This window comes from Epinephelus fuscoguttatus, linkage group LG20, assembly GCF_011397635.1.
Source record: "Epinephelus fuscoguttatus linkage group LG20, E.fuscoguttatus.final_Chr_v1".
In the NCBI taxonomy this organism is placed as follows: domain Eukaryota; kingdom Metazoa; phylum Chordata; class Actinopteri; order Perciformes; family Serranidae; genus Epinephelus; species Epinephelus fuscoguttatus.
This window is the reverse complement of record NC_064771.1, coordinates 35,438,848-35,458,965: the sequence shown is the minus strand read 5'-3', so window position 1 is coordinate 35,458,965 and position 20,118 is coordinate 35,438,848. Positions and strand designations below refer to the sequence as shown.

The 20,118-nt window shown below is 42.3% G+C and overlaps 1 protein-coding gene across 2 annotated transcripts in view; it reads left to right on the top strand.

The window, feature by feature from the left end:
• LOC125880628 (glutamate receptor ionotropic, delta-1-like) overlaps nt 1–20,118 on the top strand; it is an 841,018-nt gene that overhangs the window by 749,886 nt on the left and 71,014 nt on the right. For both annotated transcript variants that reach the window (XM_049563255.1, XM_049563254.1), the window contains exon 9: nt 17,701–17,802. In XM_049563255.1, coding sequence (XP_049419212.1) covers nt 17,701–17,802 — 102 coding nt within the window. The remainder of the gene's footprint in view (nt 1–17,700; nt 17,803–20,118) is intronic.

Genomic DNA, 20,118 nt, shown 5'->3' with positions numbered 1-20,118 from the left:
CACAGATGTCAATGTTAAGCTTCTTTCACGACTGTTTACACGATTTATCACCGTGCTCTGATCAGACACCCATTTTCCCGTCTTCTGCCTTGTCTTTGTCGCTGTCGTCTCTTTTCTCCCTCCGTCAGTCCCTTCTCCTTCACTGAAGAGCTAAAGAGGTTTGCAATTATTTTGTTGCGGCTAGAAATTACCCACCCATTTGTCCATAATGGAGACGGCATTGTTACCGGCCCTTCTGAAATGAATCCATTAGAAATGTTGGAGAACGAAAATGAGCCTCAGACGGTGCTAATTTCAAATCCCTGAGGTAATTTGGAGTCGTTAACAACAATTTGTGCCTTTGAAAACCCGAAGCTTGCTAATTTGTGTGGAATAATACATGGAACAAGATAGATATTTTTCTCCCTTTTCATTTTTTTTCCCAAAGCCACAAAAATGAGTGTTTTTTTTTTTTTTATTGTATGAGGCGTGGGCAGTGATGAATGACCGCTGAGCTCGTGGTCGTCCCATAAAGAGACACCAAATTAGGCTTAGTGATAATGACAGGACTGAAGATGAAGACGGCGTAATGAAACAGAATGATGAAAAACAGATGTAATGTTTGGACTTGATATAAAACCATCCCTTCAGTCACGGCCATTATTCCCATTATTTGGGCTTCTCAAAGAAACACTGTGTGTCAGATTATTCAGTTCTGTAATAGATGTTGATTTAAATAATTAAGTCGAGGCAACTCTGAACTGCATATTAACACAAAGTGCCCAACGCTTATTAAGATATATCCTCAGGGTAAATAAAGATCAGCTACACGTCACGGCTGATTTGTATCTGATAGAGAGGAAACATGTTTGTAATAATAACCACAACTGAAATACAGGAGAAGTATCTGAGCAGCTGAAGTTTAAAGCTCCAGTGTTTAATGGAATATTACATAATCAGTGAAAACCTGAAAATAATGCTGTGTCTCAAATTGCGTACTTCTGTATTTAAACTCAGTATTTTGAGTGTGTAAGCGCATTCACACTGAGAAGTATGGAAAAACGCAGTGCACTATGAGTTCCTGGATGGTGCACTCAAAACGGTCAAGAAGTTGAGTGTGGAACTATGGACACATCTCGCCCTCAATGGTCGCCATCTTGGCTACGTAGCGAAAGGGGAGGGACCACTTTTCAAAATGGAAATGGAGGCCAAGGACTGTGCGACCATGAACGTCGCTGCATTGTACAAATACATGTGTTTCTTGCACTATGTCTGTATTGATTTGGTACGTATAACCCGTATGTTAATGCTAGTTTGCTAACTAGCTAATTTGCGGTCGTCATTTCCAGTGAGTGCACAACGGCTGTGTTTGGTTTGAGACAACACTACCCTGTCGAAATTTGCACACTACGCCAAAGAGTACATAGTGCACATAGTGTACTACATGGAAGTGTACTAACGGAAGTATGTGATTTGAGACACAGCATAAGAATCATCGTGTTTTTGTTACCTCAGAATGAGACACTTGTATCTACATAGGGAGCAGGTCCTTGTCTACGGAGGCAGCCACGTTGCTAGTCTATGTTTCTACAGTAGCCCAGAACGGACAAACCAGTGACCCTGGATAGGGACATTTGGATTTTTGCATTTCTGTGTAGTTGTCAGCCCTCTGTGATAAGCGGCGTCAGAAAAACTTTTTTTTCATAGATAAAACTGCTTTATTCAGCATCTTTACTGGTGTTAATCGCCTGGTCCGTTAGTTTTGAAGAGGTAAAGATCTCTGAGGACATTTGGATAAAAACCTCCTGTCACCTCTTGGGTTACTTCTCATTAGGGCTGCAACTAACGATTATTTTCATTGTCGACTAATCTGTTGATTATTTCTTCGATTAGTCGACTAATCATTTTATCAAAAAATGTGTTAAAATGTTGAAAAATGTCGGTCTGTCTCTCCCAAACCCCAAAATTATGTCATCTAATGTCTTGTTTCGTACTCACGCCAAAGGGTTTTAGTTCACCGTCTGGGAAGAGTGTGTAAAGCTGCCAATATCTGAACGTAAGAAGCTGCAGTAAGAGTATTTTGGGGTGCTTTTATAGTACTTTTCTATGAAAAATGACTCAAACCGATTAGTCGACTACTAAAGTAGTCACTGATTATTTTTATAGTCAATTAGTCATCGATTAGTCGACTAATCGTTGCAGCTCTACCTCTCATTGGCACCAAATCCACCTTAGCGAAAACTGACATTCGATATTGATAACGCTCTGTTAACTTAAGCCTGTTACACTGAAACCCCAAACGAGAGTGAGTAGCCAACAGTCCTGCACATTAAATCTTTAACGTCAGTCCTCCTTTTTAGTTTCTGATATTTTTTGTTTGCATGTGAAAATTATTCCCAGTCAGTCATTGTTTATGAATTTTACATTGACCAAGTTGGACACGTGAACATGTTTGGAGGAGAAAAACAAGCGCTCATTAAAGCTGTGGTTTTTTGTGACTGTAACTTTCTCCTCTTCAGCTCGAAGCCGCTGACTGATCGACCTCTCACAGATAGTTTAAAAACAGCACTGTGTGTGTGTGTGTGTGTGTGTGTGTGTGTGTGTGTGTGTGTGTGTGGAGTCGACGTCTGCGGCTGAATTAAAATGATGGAGAAAAAAAAGATTTTTTTTTTTTTTTTTGAAGTTTTGTAATCCAGTGAAGGTTGAATATGAAGTCCCTGCAGCAGAGCTAATTATCTAACACCCACGGATTGTCTTTGAGACCAGCAGAAAAGGTAGAAATCAAAAGCTGGGAAACACGCAGAAATAGTCCCTCACACACACACACACACACACACACACACACACACACACGTATGTACACTAATTGCCATTCATATTGGTGTGTTTTTCTTTGAAAAGGCCCAGGAGAGGGAAGCTTTGTGTAGATTAGAAACATCAAAGAGGTTTCATAACAGTAAAATGCATCAGAGAGTATCCTGCCAACAGACGAGAGGAACACGGCAGCATGGGTAGATGATATCCTGCTCAGTGTGTGCTTGGGTGTGTGTGTGTGTGTGTGTGTGTGTGTGTGTGAGAGAGGTTGAGTGTGTAGGGGGGTGCACATGTGTGTTTGTGAAGACCCGACCTTACAGTGTGTGTGTGTGTCCTTGGAGCAAATATGTGTTTACCTCAGCTGAATATCTTCAAAGGGACTTCTATACACTACACACAGCATGAGACTGCACCGTGGATAGGTGTGTGTGTGTGTGTGTGTGTGTGTGTGTGTGTGTGTGTGTTTATTGCAAAATCTCATTAACAAAATTTTAAAAAGGCTCGAAAAAATAATCTACAACAGGGGTCATCGTTTTCTAAGCAGACACTGTGGGGGGCTGAACTTTAAAATCATATATTTAATTGGGCGCCTGATGATGTTTTTAAAATGGGGGAGCAAACGTGGGAACTCATAGAATTCAAAGGATATCATACAGTGATAGTACGTTTAGGGTGTCACAGCATCCACCTTCCTCTCCACCTCCTGATGACAAAGTCAGGTGATTTACATGGAATCGGAACTATGTTACGATAGAAATGTTGATTTGAAACATACAAATCTGACATATTTGTGGTTTGCAAAAACACACCTAGTCTCACGTGACCAGCCTCTCTTACTTCGGAATGGGAGTCTGGGGACATTCGTCTTTCGTTTTGTAATAGAAATGGGCGGGGATATCCAGACCAGGTGACGGCACGTGTGTTACATGTAACAGAGACGATGCAGCTCTGCAATATAGCTGAATCAAATGAAATCATATCCATTTTAATCTCCTCTTGCGATGCACTGAACACTTCCTTTTCTGTTGTACTACGGACAACAATTCGGGGAACAGCAATTCCAGTGTAGGTGGGTGTAAGACAAAGCCAATCAGCCATTGGTCGAGGAAGTATGGAAGTACACAGACTTGGATCCAATCACATCACTGCCGCTGGGAGCCAGCGCTAGTTCTATTACAACTTTCCTATGGGAATGTCCACAGACGACGTGTAAGAGACTAAAACATACCAGGCCAGTATTTTTTTCTGCCGTCTCGGTTGTACTAGCTGCTTCCTATCTGTCACCCAGTCTCACTCAGAAGTTGTCGAATACCGCCGTTTGAGCAGTGACTTTTGACGTCAGACACAGAAGATAAAAGCTGTCCTTTCACATCAGCATGATACGCGGTCGTTTATTGTGTAACGAGCAGCAAGTCCGAGTTGAGCTGGCCGGAGGGGTGGTGGACGGGTCCAGCAACTACCGACTTTCACCCAGCAGGCCGGTGTTTGCTTCCTGTAACTTCTGAAGCCAAACCCTGTTCTTTTCTCCTAAACCCAACCACATGCGTGTGTTAAGAACAAAAACATAAATCTGTGGTGTTGTAGTGGTTTTATTTTGAAAGAGCCTGTATGCAAACTGTACATTTCCAGCAGGCTGAAGTCGACACAGTGTCTCAGAACATGAACAACCAACACATTCGGGGTATGTCATATCTCAACGTTGAATGTGACCAAATGTTGATAATGTGACAAGGTCAGAGTGAGAATGTGTTTAGCGCAACGGGCCGGGAGAGACGGACACGTTGTCTTTGCGGAAAGACAAAACAGTGTTTCACAAAAAGTTCAGTTCAACTCGTTCCTCTCTTGTCATGTGGTAACTGCTCAGACTTTACTGTACTGTAAAATGTCAGCAGGTAAACAAACAGAAAACCTTTACTGTAGCATGAAAAGCAATCGTCACTGCAGCGCTTCACTCCAGTTAGTGCCCACACTGTCTGACAGGTGACAGCTGATCTCTGGGACGTATATATACTGCAGTGACAGCCGAGTGATGAGGGCTTAGCACTGTAACACACACTCTCCACAGTTATTTTACATCACCAATCAAAGAAAAGCAGGAGGAGGAGGTGAAGGTGTGGAAATAAAAGACGAATCGTGGCAGCGAGTCGAGGCGGGGAGCAGCGTGGGGGGGGGGGGGGGGGGGGTGAGAAAAGGTGGCAAACGTTGGCATTTGGCTCTGCCGTCCACGGGAGAGTGAGTTACAGAAATACAGCCAGCATAGCCTTTTGGATGACAGGAGACAAAAAAAAGGGCTGACATTTGAGGAAGAGAAGCAGGGAGGACAGGAATAATGCATGAGCAGCAGCAGCGATGTGAGCGAAGTGGAGATTTATCCGCCGTGTTTGACCTCCGCTGGGAGGACAGCACGACGTAGAGACAGAGGCTGGATGTGAAACATCAGCATGGAGAGGAGCCACTGATCAGATCAGTGCTGTCAGGATTTATTAGATGATTTCTGAGGATTTCTGAATTTGCAGCGATTTGATTTGAGCTCATCCGGAAGTCTTGATTACAGTTGGAGGCAAATGTCAAAGAGATGCTGAACAGTGCTGCAGCAGCAAATAACGTCACGCTGTTCAGACTTCAGACAGTTTTTACGAACCTAATGTTTTATAAACATGTCTGCATAGATGAAAAACGTTGATACTGAGCACTTCTGTAAGCATCAGTAGCTGCATTACTTGGACACCCACCAGGGTGTGCAGTGGACAGAGACGCTGAATACAGGTCGATGTTGGATTTAAAACAACTGTCTCCGCGGCTACAACAGTAACACTACCAATCACACTGCACGACAAAATATAACGATGTATGCAACATGAAAGAAGAATGTTGAGCAACATGCTTTTCTGTTGAAAATATGTCTTCTCTGTCCAGCGACACTCTTCAAAAGTGTCGCGCGCCCAAGCATAAATTAGGTTTCCGGAGGCCGAGCTCTGCTGAGTGCAACCAAGCGGCTAACTCCCGCTGGATGAATGGCTAACTTCTGGTTTAGCACGCTGCTAACTTGAGCAGGTCTAAAATGATTTTGCCTCTTCTAGACTTTACAAATGTTATCAGACCGAATGGATCAAATCCTGATAGTGAAACAAGTCATTTTGTAAAAGTTGTGACACTCAAAAAATGCAACCACTGATTTACAGATGTCTCTTTCACAATTTAAGTCTATGGGAAAATGTCTTTTTGTGCCACGTGGCATCATGTGACTGACCCCGGTCCAACCACTGTTTGGCCACTAGTAGAATTATCTTCAAAGCCTGGCACACTTCCTGATGACCTGCTTCAACCGTCCAAGCCAACTACTTCCAGTCTCTAAACACACGGTTAAAGGGAAATTTCGGTTTATTTCAACCTGTCTCCTATCGTCCTAAATTTGTTTCAAGTGACTAGTGACATAAAAATAATAGTTAGCATGTTAGCCGTTAGCCTAGATACAGCTGGGGCGCATAGTAGCGTCAGACCTGTTAAAACGTAAGTGAACGGGCAACCTTCAAGTGCAAAGTTAGTCCACTAAACAAGCTTTTTTTCCACAAAGACCGCCTCATATCGTTAGGATAAATGTCAGAGAACATATAGAAAACGACATGTAAACGTGTTGTCTTACCTTACCGGTGTGCTGCCATGTTTGTTTACCATCTAGCTCTGCTTTCCAAAGCGTGGCTGAAATATATCTGGCGAGCTCTAGATAAAGCCCAGCTGGATACTACTCCAGGTGGAGGTGTCTCGTCCTCGGTCACATCCAGACCTTGAAAATAAGGCTGCAACCGGTCCCATTCCTTGCAACAGAGGCATTCCTCTTCTGTGGGCACTGGGGCACAGCATTCACAGGTACACCACCAATCTCCAGAGTTACGCAGCCTTGCAGCAGCCATTCCTCCTCTCTCGTCCTCTACCTGTTGCGCCTCTCTCTCTCTCACCTCCTCCGTTCTTCAATTTCACGAAGCTCTTGGTCAGTGTATTCTGGCTCAAATAAATAAGGGCGGCCATCAAACTCTGCAAAATCAAATTCCTCCTCCACAAAGTCGAAGTCTGACAAAAAGTCAGCCATTATTCTATAAATCTTTCATAAAATAAATGAATGAATTTTTCAGGCTACTGTCCGGTTCTGCCTTCCAGCTGTTGCCGCTTGTTCTCGCGAGATTTCGGCCGCGCTTTGGAAAGCAGAGCTAAATGGCAAACAAACATGGCAGCACACCGGTAAGGTAAGACAACACGTTTACATGTCGTTTTCTATATGTTCTCTGACATTTATCCTAACGATATGAGGCGGTCTTTGTGGAAAAAAAGCTTGTTTAGTGGACTAACTTTGCACTTGAAGGTTGCCCGTTCACTTACGTTTTAACAGGTCTGACGCTACTATGCGCCCCGGCTGTATCTAGGCTAACAGCTAACATGCTAACTATTATTTTTATGTCACTAGTCACTTGAAACAAATTTAGGATGATAGGAGACAGGTTGAAATAAACCGAAATTTCCCTTTAAGCTGATGAAAGGACTGAGGTTTTGGTTAACATTTAAAAAGTCACCACTTACCTGAAGTAGAGACAAGATGTGTTAATGTTCTCCAGATAACAAAAGCCATGATCTTTCCCAAATCGTTGTTGTAGTAGCATTAACCCAACTCTGTGCTGGACACAGGACATGAACCCTGGTCTTTGGTGACAAAGTCCTGCCAAAGTTCAGAGTCCGGTGTGGTCCAAAAACGTAGCACTTTCTGGAAACTTTGGTAATAGTTGTCGGTAAACGCAATTCTCAAGAATTTGCAAATCAACTCCTAAAACATTTACTGTTTACTGAGAAGACAGGGTTGCTTCTGAAGTTCATGAAGCAGATGTAATACTTCGAGACAAAGTCTTGCCCTCGCCACATGAAGAGACACACTCTTTGTGACGTCTTTGTCTGTTCATATATTCTGATTCTGTGATTCCTGCATCTCTTAAAGAAACAGATTTTTTTCCTCCTAAAGGAAGTTTATTTTCATCACGGCTTCAAAGAGTCGATCTAAGCGGTCAACCTGTGCCAAGCTCCTGGCTCTGTCAGCAGACATCCTGCCCGACTGAAGGCCAGGAGAAAGAGGAGAATGCTGCACCGTAATGAGGTTCCCAGTGGACGCACATTCACATCCACAGCACTCATGGAAACTGGTGCATCTCAATGAAACACTCAGTAATTGGATGAAGAGCAGAAGAAAGAGTGTATTCACATCTCAGTCTTTGCGTGTGAGACATGTTCAGAGAGGCCACAGAGACTTGAGGTGAATAAGAAGCAGCCAGGTCATCACTTCATGTCTGTTTTGAATCGAGCCAATGAAGCTGCTGTAAAAGTTCCTCCTCTTTTTACTGAATGTCTGACGAGTTACTGCAGCTCTGTGGGAAACTCACAGTTTGTTCAGCTTTGGCGTGGTCACCAGTGGGTTAAAATGCACAGGAAGATTTTGCATCATCTTATCTTCATGTACGTAACCAAGATTGGTTTAACAAAGAACATTATTAAAAGATGCTTTAAAGAGGTTTTTATTAGCTTATTTTCAGTTTCATACTTATATCTTGGATTTATACTAGAACATATTTACATGCTTTACGCCTCGTTTCCACTTACATGTACGTATGTGTAGAGAGACGAGTCAACTGGAAGTCCATTCATTTCTATGGGAATCTCTGTGAAATCTGATGTGCCTACAAAACTCGTCCCCTCCGTGATACTGCAACACATCCTCACTGTGACCTCGTCACATGTCCACGTTTGGTCATGGACTTTCCACGTTGAGATATGACGTCCAAGGTACCCTGGGTGTGTTGGTTGTTGACGTTCTGTGACGCCGTGTCAACTTCAGCCTGTTACATGCATTGTCTGTTTTCAAAATACACTTCTTCTTCTTCTTCTTCACAGGAAATGTACAGTTTGCATACAGTCTCTTTCAAAATAAAAGCACCATGGTGGTACAACACTGCAAATTGATGTTTTTTCATTCGATAACTCACGTGGTTGGGTTTAGGAAAAAAAGAACATTTGTTTGGCTTTACAATTTTACAGGAAGTGAACACCGGTCTCCTGGCTGAAAGTCATCGTTGTTGGACCCATCCACCGCCCCTCCCATCATTAAACCATAATGGAGACTGGCCGCATTTTATGCCACTATGAAAGGATGGCTTTTTTCGTCAGTGTCTGACACGGACGTCACTGACCAAGTGCCGGTTTTTGACGCCTTCGCAATGAGACCTGGTTGAATATTTCAGTTTGTAACACTGTGCTAGCTTAGCTAACAGGCTATTTTCTTCAATCAGTTGTCTTTGTTTATTGTCAGGTGAGTCTGTATGATAAAAAAGAACTTGTTTATCCAGTTTGAACAAACTGTGAATCTGAGTTATGTTACTCAGATAAAATATGGTTATATACAGTCAGACTGTCATTATGACTCCTTTGTCTTTTTAATGAAATATTTCACGTCATGTCGTAACATTTCCATTTATTTGTTACCATGTAGTCTTGTTTCTGTCCCGGTAATGTTCCAAGTAAATATTCCAAACTATGGGGTGTACGTGCCCAAAAACGCGGCCTATGACCCAAAGGCTCTGAGTTAATATTACCTTCTATCTTCTGCTGAGAAGTGGTGAATTTACAGCTCACAGCAACTTGATACCACAGTCTCTGGATGTTGTTTGATATTTAGTGTCGGCAAAGTAGCCCAGTTAGCTTTTTTACTATCTTACGTGAATGTCACCATCTCACTGAACGTCCCACTGAGCCCCATTCAAACTCCCAGACACCATAAATTAGTGTTAAACAGCCAAATCTGATTTGACTGACATGATTCTGAGTCAGGTAAGGAAAGCATAAGAGGTGCACTTTTACCAGAATGAGGAACATAGTGATTGATCAGGTGAAAAGAAGGTGCCGACATGTTGCTGCTTTATGCAGATTGTGTAATATGCTGATCCTGTTATGTAACACCAAACGTCCCTCAGCATATTCTCCGAGTGCACCTCATATTTTTGTTGTCTCCTCTTCCTCTCATTACCCGCTCCTCTCACAGCGCCGAGCAACATGGCTGCCGTAAGTCAGCAAAATGAGCTGCAGTTAGAAAGACTGGCAGCTCAGCTGGGACCGTCTGGCATTTTGGAAAATCTATTTCTACTATTAATAATCTAATAATTGTCAGGAATAATAGGTGGTCTGCTTACGGTGAGGTGAAGCTCGGCCTCCTCGGTGCAGAACAGATCGTCTTTATTATTTCTTCACGGGAAGTTTAGTTGTTCAAGTGCAGTAAAAAGTGTCGACTGTAGCATCGACACCAGGACCTCACATTCAGCATTTTACCATCGATAAAGTGAGTTTGGGAACGTTATTGACACAGAAAGACTGTCACTCTTCGTCTTCACCAGTGTATCGTCTGTTCACCACAACACAGACAGGAGGCGCTGTTCCTCCAGAGCAGGCAGAGATTAAACTGTCTGGGTCTGTGGGTCAAGTTTTTTTATTTGCACAACAGTTACAGAGAAGCAGTCGTTGTCTCAGGCTCCCTCCAACAGCGCTCATTAAATATGTATACTAATAATAACCTTTATTAATATAGAGCTTTTTAAAACAAAGTTACAAAGTGCTTCACAAAATTAAAAAATGATTTAAAAAATTAAAAGCAGATTAAAAGTTATAGAACACGGTTGTGGATGGTACCAACAGCAGCGTTCCTTAGCGTCCCCATGTTTGGTCCCCCCTCTGTTGGGGTACCTAGCACACAGATCTGGTACTAAAAGGTGGAGCTAGAAACCCTGCAGTCTGATTGGTCAGTAGAGGACGCTCACTCTGGTTTTATGTAACCTCTGTTCATACATCAGTAAACTACAACTATAAAATGAAAGAGAAAAAAATCACTTCATTCACTGGGCCGACTGCCGGCAACTTTTAAGGTGGAACGTTAACTTGTAATGTTACTCAATGCATGAGTTGATGACGTGAATCCATCAGCACACCTTAAATTTCACTGTGACAACTTTGACCATCACCTTAGTTTTTATATGACACACACTTTTAGTAATGACTTTAAAAATATAGATTCATTTGGAGCGGATTATGTGAAGGTCATATATTCTAATCCTCACTTCCTGTGGGCTACAGCAACACTAAACCCCTGAGCTTGCCTGAGAAGGACTAAATGCACAAAGCTGCTATTTTGAAATATCCCATGGAGAGAGACTCTCACTGCAGCCTGTTGTATTTTGTTGTGAAAATGTGGGCGTGCAGCCTCGTTCTGTGGACGATAAACCAGGTGCAGACTTCCATCTGTGTCACCGCTGATGAGGAAATACAGCGAGTGCTGGACGGAGCAGTGAGTGACAACAACCCCGCCCACATTTAAGAGGACTGTCTGAACACACCGAGGGTCTAGGTACCATGTCTGAAGGCTTACTGCTGGCTCCAAAGGTGCTGGACTGAAAGGGTTTGGTGGAAACTAGGCTATAGAGACAGGTAATCAGCAGACTTGGCATGCTCACTCAAAAAGTCTCAAAAAAGTAATAGGGTGCCGGTCCAAAAAATCACAGAAAAGTGCAAAACCTAAAAGTGTTACACTTATAAGTGAGTGCTGTCAGGTTTTGTACTTTTATAGAGACAGACAACCATTCACACTCACATTCACACCTACGGACAATTTAGAGTCACCAATTAACCTGCATGTCTTTGGACTGTGGGAGGAAGCTGGAGCACCTGGAGGAAATGACGGATGTGTTGGACAGCCCATCACAGCCAAACCAAAACACCCACCCTTAAAATACTCTGCAGGAAACAGGAAGAGGAAGTACATTCCCTGAAAGAAGCAGTATGCTGTGAAGATGTTTTTCTAAGAGCTCCATGACACTGCCTTAAAGTAAATCACAGTTTTTATTGTGCTGTTAAAATTTAAAAGCCACCAAAGCCCCAAATATTGCTTTCATACGACATTAAGGGAACCACGGAACATGAGTCAGACTTTAATATTGTAATTTTATTTTATTTCTACAACATTCATCTAATGCGCGCTGCAGCCGTGGGTGCAGTAAACAGACACCATTAACAGTGTGGTCGGGGACGCTGTGCGGGCGGTGGACGGCCCACTGACTCCGCTGTGTTTTACTGTCACTCTGAGGCCTCATTACAGACCCACAGGGAACAGAGAGAACAGCTTCAGTCTTACTGCAGGATATTCTGCTCCTGTCTCGGTTCGATTGCTGCTCCTATAGTTCAAGTGGGACAGAAGAAAGACGAAGAGGAGCAAGTCTTAATTTATCTGTTAATGAAGAACTCCCCGACGATCTCACACATGAAGACAGACGAGGGGTTGAGATCATCTAAAGGACAGCAGAGCTGAGAATAGCTCTCTGATTATTAAACAAGCGCTCCCTCTTTCTTTCCTTTTCTGTCCTCTCCGCCTCCTTTTCTCTCATCTCCACTTTACCCTCCTCCTCTCTGCCTCTCCATCACTCTCAGCTCGCTCTGTGCCTCCTCCTCCTCCTCCTTCTTCTTCACTTGTCTTTTTCTGTGTCTCCCATCTATAACTCGTGTTTGTTTGTTTGGAGGGCCTCATATGTTGCACAGATTGCTTCATCTGCTGAGATAATTTGTGATTGTGTGCGTCATGGATTTCTTGAATTGACGAAATCCTTCCTGATGTCTTCCACATTTTTAAGCCGCACTAGCTTTGTAGCTGTAAAGGACAAAAAAGCACGTCAAGATTCATCTCTGTCCTCTTACCATCCGACATTTGTTAAAACTCCAGAAGGAGATGGAGAACGATAGTGAAAGTATATGTTTTCAAAAGTATTCATACACATAGAGGACCTAAATCTCCACTCTACCATGACTGGGTCTGGACCCGGGGAGTCAGACTTTGCTTCTCTCCGTCAGTTTTTACATCCACGAGCTGGAACCTTTGACTTTTTATTAAAGAACCAGAGATTTTCCAACATAGTTGTACTGATGATTCAACCACAGCAGAACTAGACCCAGAAGCTGTTCTCATATACATTTTCCTTCGTAAAGTAATGCACCAAAAAGGCTGTGATCATGCGTTGACGGGACCAAATAATGAAGTGTTTCCGAGCAGTCCAGTTAGGAGACACGTTGGTGTGATGGATGGGTCACAAAACGCAGGACTTTCCCCCAGAGACAGGTGTTCAAAACCGCCTGAACTTTGAGTCATGTCCACAACATGTTTGTTTTACTAAACCTACCCACAGTAACATTACTTGCATAAACCTAACCTCTATAACATTAACTTGAGGTTAAAGGGATAGTGCACCCAAAAATGTAAATTCAGCCATTATCTACTCACCCATATGCCGAGGGAGGCTCAGGTGAAGTTTTAGAGTCCTCACATCACTTGCAGAGATCCAAGGGGAGAGGAGGTAGCAACACAACTCCACCTAATGGAGGCTGACGGCGCCCCAGATTCAAACGTCCAAAAACACATCATTGAAACCACAAAATATCTCCATACTGCTCGTCCGTAGTGATCCAAGTGTCCTGAAGCCCCGACATAAAAAGTTGTTTGGAAAAACCTCATTTGAACTCTGTTTTTAGCCTCATTGTAGCCTGTAGCTCTGACTGCCTCACGTGTGCGTGCTTGTGTGCGAGACCAGCAAAAGCAGGTGAACACACATGAAGGCGGGCACGCAAGCTAGCACACGTGAGCTCGGTGTACAGATGTTTTAAGTAGCAGTTAGCAGCTAACTCAACAGAGAAGAAGAGCAGCCGCGAATTGGGAAAACAATGAGGTCCGTGAAGTCCTTACTGTTCATGCAGAGGACGAGATCAGCTGCCATATAATAGGGAGAGTAAAGGATTGTTATTCCCATGTTAACTCCATTGTTATTGTTTATTGTCCAACACACTATGTATCGCACTAGATGCCGACACTGTTTCCTTACGTGTTAAGCCCATCACATCTCTTTTGACTCAGGGATGCTGATGTTGTGCTGGGAGATAAAAAAAATTCCTGCAAAATTATTATTAGCTTTATTCTATTTTATTTTATTTATTTATATATATATATATTTTTTTGCGTATTCAAAAAAGAAAGAAAGAAAAAAGAAGTATTTTCTACAGTTTCAAAGGAGGACTACTGAAACAATTCTATATTTACTTGGTTTAATTTACTCCTTTATTCCTCTTTCAGTGGTATGTAATTACCAGAGAACATGCTGTATGTTGGCAGCAGAGTTGAATAAACACGCTCGTCTGTGTTTTATTGTCATCGTTAGCAGAGTATTAGCAGAGTCATTTGTTTGAGCCCTGTTAGCGATGTATTATTGTATGACCCTGTCTGGCTGTTTACAGCTCTGCACACTGTACAACAAGAAACAGACAGCGTGTTTAGCTTAATGACGCTAATGAAGACATCCTGTCAGAGATCACAGAGCGTGCTCACATTAACTGTCAGCTGAAACCAATCAGAGCGCGGTTGATCTCACTGTTTTATTAGCCTCCTCTAATGTGAAAGTGACCCCTTATTATTATATTGATTTTATTTTCTTTGTCTCACTTTGATGAATTAAACTGTACATAAAGCAATTAGTTTAATTACACAACGCCGCCACAGACAATGAGTCTGTTTTAATAAGAGACGACTTTATGTGCAATTAAACTCAGTTTGTTTCATAAGGAACCAAGATGTGTACAAACACAACATGCTGATGGATTAATGACGGATCACAGAGACGTGTGAGGGTGGAGCCTGTTCAACCATCACCTAATCAATAATCCGTGTGTGTGTGTGTGTGTGTGTGTGTGTGTGTCACAGCAGCTCCAGCCAGCATTACAACACAAACATCTCAACATTTTTTTTCCTGCTCTTTATTCAAATGACACTCACACACACGGAGCAGTTGCATCGCGCTGAGCCGTGCGTTCAGTCTTATTATTCAACACAAACACACACACACACGCTCTAATGGAGAGCACCTGGTGACAAAAACAAGCAGCTGAAAATCAAAATGTAAAAATGCGGCCTGTTGGTAATGAGCTTCAGTCCCTGTTGGTATTAACACAGATGTCGTCTGTGAAGTTTCCAGAGCTGCCGTCACATGTCTGCCCACATTTGTTGTCCTGTTTACTCGTTCTCGTGCGGCTGCTCATGTATCAACAACTTTTGACATTTGGGAAGTCTGACTGTGTTTTTATTTGTCAAAGAGAGGTCATGGAAATCATTTTGAAATTTAAAAACAAAATGTAGAACTCATGCATCATATCGGCACACAAACAACACGCAGCCTTGAGATTTGTGTGTATTAAGATGAGGAAGAGACGCAATGTTGAACAGGAAGTAGTTTGATTAAGATGCTGCTGAAATGGATTTGCAAACTTGTTTTTTTCTAGTTTCAAAATCTTTCTGAAGCAGCCGACTCCTGAGTCACAGATGTCGGAGTTCCTACAACAGTTGAACGTACGAACCCTGAAAGACTTTCCGATCAGTCCACACTTTCATCTTCATGATGCTGCAGGAGTAAAATAACCAAAATTAATTTAGACTTCATGCCCGGTGTTTTTGCCGGAGCGCTCTGAACTCCTTGAGTTGAAAAAATGTCAACTGAGAGCAGAAAAGCGCCCACGTCATCTCCTCCTCTCTAACCCATTGTCCGATTGGATGATTTGAGAGGCGGGCCTTCTGTGGTGGTCACGACAACAAGTTTACAGTTGTTAAACAATGGAGGAGAAACTGGTGGTAGTGGTTGCTGGATACCCAGAGCTACACGGCCCGACGATAGACAGCAGGTTGTCAAACTGCCCCTGAGTCATCCTGAAATCTGCCTGTAAACGTCCATGATGGAGGAGAAGCTCCTGGACCAACTGGAGGTACTCCCCATGATCCAGCCTCTTTTTTAGGGTCTCATGTACCCACACAGATCTCTGTTTATCTGCTGACAGCCTCTCACCCTCAACCACAGCTACAGACAGCACCCTCTGCCTCAACATGGCAGCAGCTACACACTGATTACTGGGTAACAAAATTGTAGTTTGATTACATGAGAAGGTTAAGGTAAAGACATGATCGGGTGGTTGCCTGGCTACAATAAAAAGGCGCAGCAAACACTTTATAGCTAGCTGATTTCTAACTTAGCATTTTCCTCAGGGCTCTCACAGGTAGAGGGAACTGATCGTGGACTGACATGTAGGTACGGTGGGAGAGTCATGAAGCTGCTCCTCGTTCAGCTGTGCCTACTCAGGTATTTAGTCACAAACCAAAGTATTGGACAAAGTAAAATGTTGACCTGATGGTGGCGCTGGAGGAAAATGATTTAAAGCTAGGAAGGATAAAGATAAAAATAGTCGAGGTGAGTAAAAATGATAAAATACAAAAGCTAAATTAGGAGAAGATTATAATCAGACTGTTGTAAGGTGGTGAGATCATGAGTCAGAATTATAAATGAAGTAAAAACATGAGTCTCTTTCATTTATTATAATCTTGACGCAGTGTCACACTTTTAACTTTTATTTTTATCATTCCTAACTTTACTTTTTCATCGTTATAATTATCATTTTTTGACATTTGTATGCCTCCAGGTGAGCGATATGCTCTTGGGTTATCCATAAGTAGGTGTGTCCGTCTGTCCCATTTTCGTGACCTTGGCAATATAATTTGGCACAAACATCTCTGTTGACTCAGCGATGACATGATTAGATTGAGGCAGTCAAAGGTCACTGTGACCTTGCGTCTGTCTCATTCTTGTCCGCATGATGTCTCCCGAACACTTTGAGTGGATTTCCTCATATTTGGCACAAACGTCCACTTGGACTCAACAGTGAACTGATTGGATTTTGGTGGTCAAAGGTGAGTGCATGTTTTTGGCCATAACTCAAGAATTCATTTTCTAATTATGACAAAACTTGACACAAATGTCTAAGAGGATAAAGTAATGAAGGTCAAAAGGTCAAAGGTCAGCTTGACTGTGACATCATCATGTTTTAACGTCATATCTCAGGAACAGAAGGGGAGACATTTGGTCAGATACTGAATTGGTGACTCTAATCTTGACACTGTGCTGATTGTACAGATCTTCTGTGTGTGAAGCATCCATGTTTTCACTGACATGAATGGAGACTGTCAGAGACACTGGACTGGTGGGCGGAGTCATACGACCACAGGGTGGTAATTGTAGTTGGCCTTATTATACAGGCGTCGTCAGAGATGAATCAGAGGGGGCAGATATGCAACAGGTTCTAGAAGTTATAGTTTCTGCTTCCTGCTGTCACTGATCAGTTATTACTTCTCCGTAACGAGCAGAAACATCAGTCGAGCATCTCACATGTGAAAAAGAAAAAGATCTTTGTGAGGACATTATATATGTGGAACATTATATGATCTCACATGCTCTCTTGATGAACACATGAAGTCAGTGTGCGTGTGAAACAAATGAATTCATGATGCTCTTTGAGTTGATTTCCCTGAGAGGGTCACTTGGTTGGTACAGGGTTTTTGTGTGGTTTTTTTGGACCTAATTAGGTCAGGTTGGTTTTGTGTGTGGCTGAACAGGCACTGAATACTGGAGTGGGTTTTTGGCATGCTGCATAGGCGTCTCCTCATTTTTCTCCCTGCCATATTCACGGTGCTCGTCTCTTTGTCCCCGTCTCATTTGCAGCTGTGAACTCTTCCTCCTGAATCCACTGAGACCAGTGAATAAATGGTGAAAATTGCAGCCTGTGAGCCGCACACTGTTGGATTAATTAACAATTGTTCCGCCTGTTGCATTCACCTCTGTGTTTCCTCTGAAGGACCTCTGACACACACACACACACACACACACACACACACACACACACACACAAATGAAATCATCAGGCTCAGTCTTGTGTTATTGATACACCGTTTCTCTGTCTTCTCTTTGTCACTCTGTGCAGCTCGCTACGTGGGACTCAGTTCACGGACTGAACGGCAGTCTGAAGGAGAGCCGGATAGAGAACGGGATGCAGGGAGTGACGGTCAAAGTGGTCACTTTACTGGTAGGTGACTTCTGTGTGAAATAGTTTGAAACATTGAGCTGCCATCAACATCCACACAGACTTTTACTGACTCAAAGTTAATCACATTATTACACTCTGAGATTTGTCACCTGAAATCAACTCCATTGTGTGTAATGTTAGTGTTGCAGTGAAGGGCCTTTTTCAACATGCAAAGGATACAATACGATGTGTTGTGGTGTGAAACAGAATATAAAGCAAATAAAGAGAAACAATGATGAACGGGAGGATGCAAAGCAATAACAGAGTTTAATCCTGGGACACTGGATTCCTGGGATGCACTTCCAAATATATGAGGTAATGCTTTGTTTGGATCGTCCGCCAATAAATAGCTTACGGAGTATTTGTGACATTTCAACAGCTCATTAGTTGAGATTCAACTGTTTTGTTTTGTCTGAAGATTCTTATCTTCAGAGTGTTTGTGATCATTCACCACGTATTCTCAGAATAATTTAGCTGAATTTAAACTGTTCACTTAACGTATGCTGCAAAGGCATATGTCAAGTTGCTTTGTGATTGTTTTGTCTCTTTTGGTCATTTTTTGCCGCCCTTTAATGGTATTGTGTCTACTTGCAGTTGTTTTATGTCTCTTTGTCGTCGTTATGTGTCTCTTTGCAGTTCCTTTGCATCACTTTGTAGGTTTTTTGTGTCTCTTTGTGTTTTTGTGTCTCTTTATGATGTTTTTTGAGTTTCTTTGTAGTCTCAAGTCTCTGTGGTTGTTTGGTGTTTCTTCATGGTCTTTTTGTGTCTCTTTGAGATACTTGTCTGTCCCCTTTGTCATTTTTTTGCTGCCCTTTAATCATATTGTGTCTCCTTGGGGATGTTTTATGTCTCTTTGTAGTCGCTATGTGTCTCTCTGTGGTTGTTTACTGGTTTTTGTAGGAATTATGTGTGTCTTTGCAGCTCATTTGCATCACTTTGTGTCTCTTTGTGGTCTTTTTGCATGTCTTTATGATGTTTTTGAGTTTCTTCGTGGTCTTGAGTCTCTGTAGTTGTTTGGTGTCTCTTCATGGTCTTTTTGGTCTCTTTGTGGTCTTTTTGTGTCTCCTTGTGATCTCTATGTGTCTCTTTGTGTTTTTGTGTCTCCTTGTGGTCTTTTTGAGTCTCTTTATAATGTTTTTGAGTTTCTTTGTGGTCTCATGTCTCTGTGGTTGTTTGGTGTCTCTTCATGGTCTTTTTGGGTCACTTTGTGGTCTTTTGGAGTCTCTTTTTGTGTCTTTTTGTGTCTCTTTGAGATACTTGTCTGTCCCCTTTGTAATTTTTTTGCTGCCCTTTAATCATATTATGTCTACTTGCAGTTGTTTTATGTCTCTTTGTCGTCGTTATGTGTCTCTTTGCAGTTCCTTTGCATCACTTTGTAGGTTTTTTGTGTCTCTTTGTGTTTTTGTGTCTCTTTATGATGTTTTTTGAGTTTCTTTGTAGTCTCAAGTCTCTGTGGCTGTTTGGTGTCTCTTCATGGTCTTTTTGTTTCTCTTTGTGGTCTTTTGGAGTCTCCTTTTGTGTCTTTTTGTGTCTCTTTGAGATACTTATCTGTCCCCTTTGTCATTTTTTTGCTGCTCTTTAATCATATTGTGTCTACTTGCAGTTGTTTTAAGTCTCTTTGTCGTCGTTATGTGTCTCTCTGATGTTGTTTACTGGTTTTTGTAGGAATTATGTGTGTCTTTGCAGTTCCTTTGCATCACTTTGTGTCTCTTTGTGGTCTTTTTGCATGTCTTTATGATGTTTTTGAGTTTCTTCGTGGTCTTGAGTCTCTGTAGTTGTTTGGTGTCTCTTCATGGTCTTTTTGGTCTCCTTGTGATCTCTATGTGTCTCTATGTGTCTCTGTGTGTCGCTATGGGTCTCTTTGGGCCTCTTTGGGTCTCTGTGTGGTCTTTTTAAGTCTCTTTCTGATCTTTTTGTCTCTCGTTGTGGTTTCTATGATCTCTTTGTGTCTCTTTGTGGGGGTTTCTGCATCTATATGGCGTTTTTGAGTTTCTTCGTGGTTCTGAGCCTATTGTGGTCTTTGTGACCCTCTTTGTGGCCACTGAGTCTCTTCCTCGTTACTATGTGTTAACTTGAGTGACATTTTGCAAGTGAAGGCCGTGGGGCCCCGACACCTTAGGCCCCTGAGCTTGTGCCCTGTAGGTTTGACTAAATAATTCTGAGAACGTGTCGATACGTTCAGATCAGTTAATTTAATAAACCCCCCGCTGATACCTGAGAAAATCTGCATTCACATTTAACATCAAACTGAACCTCAGTAAACCCTGCATTAATAACATGTTGCCAGAATAAAACCTTGAAGCTACGTGTTCAGAC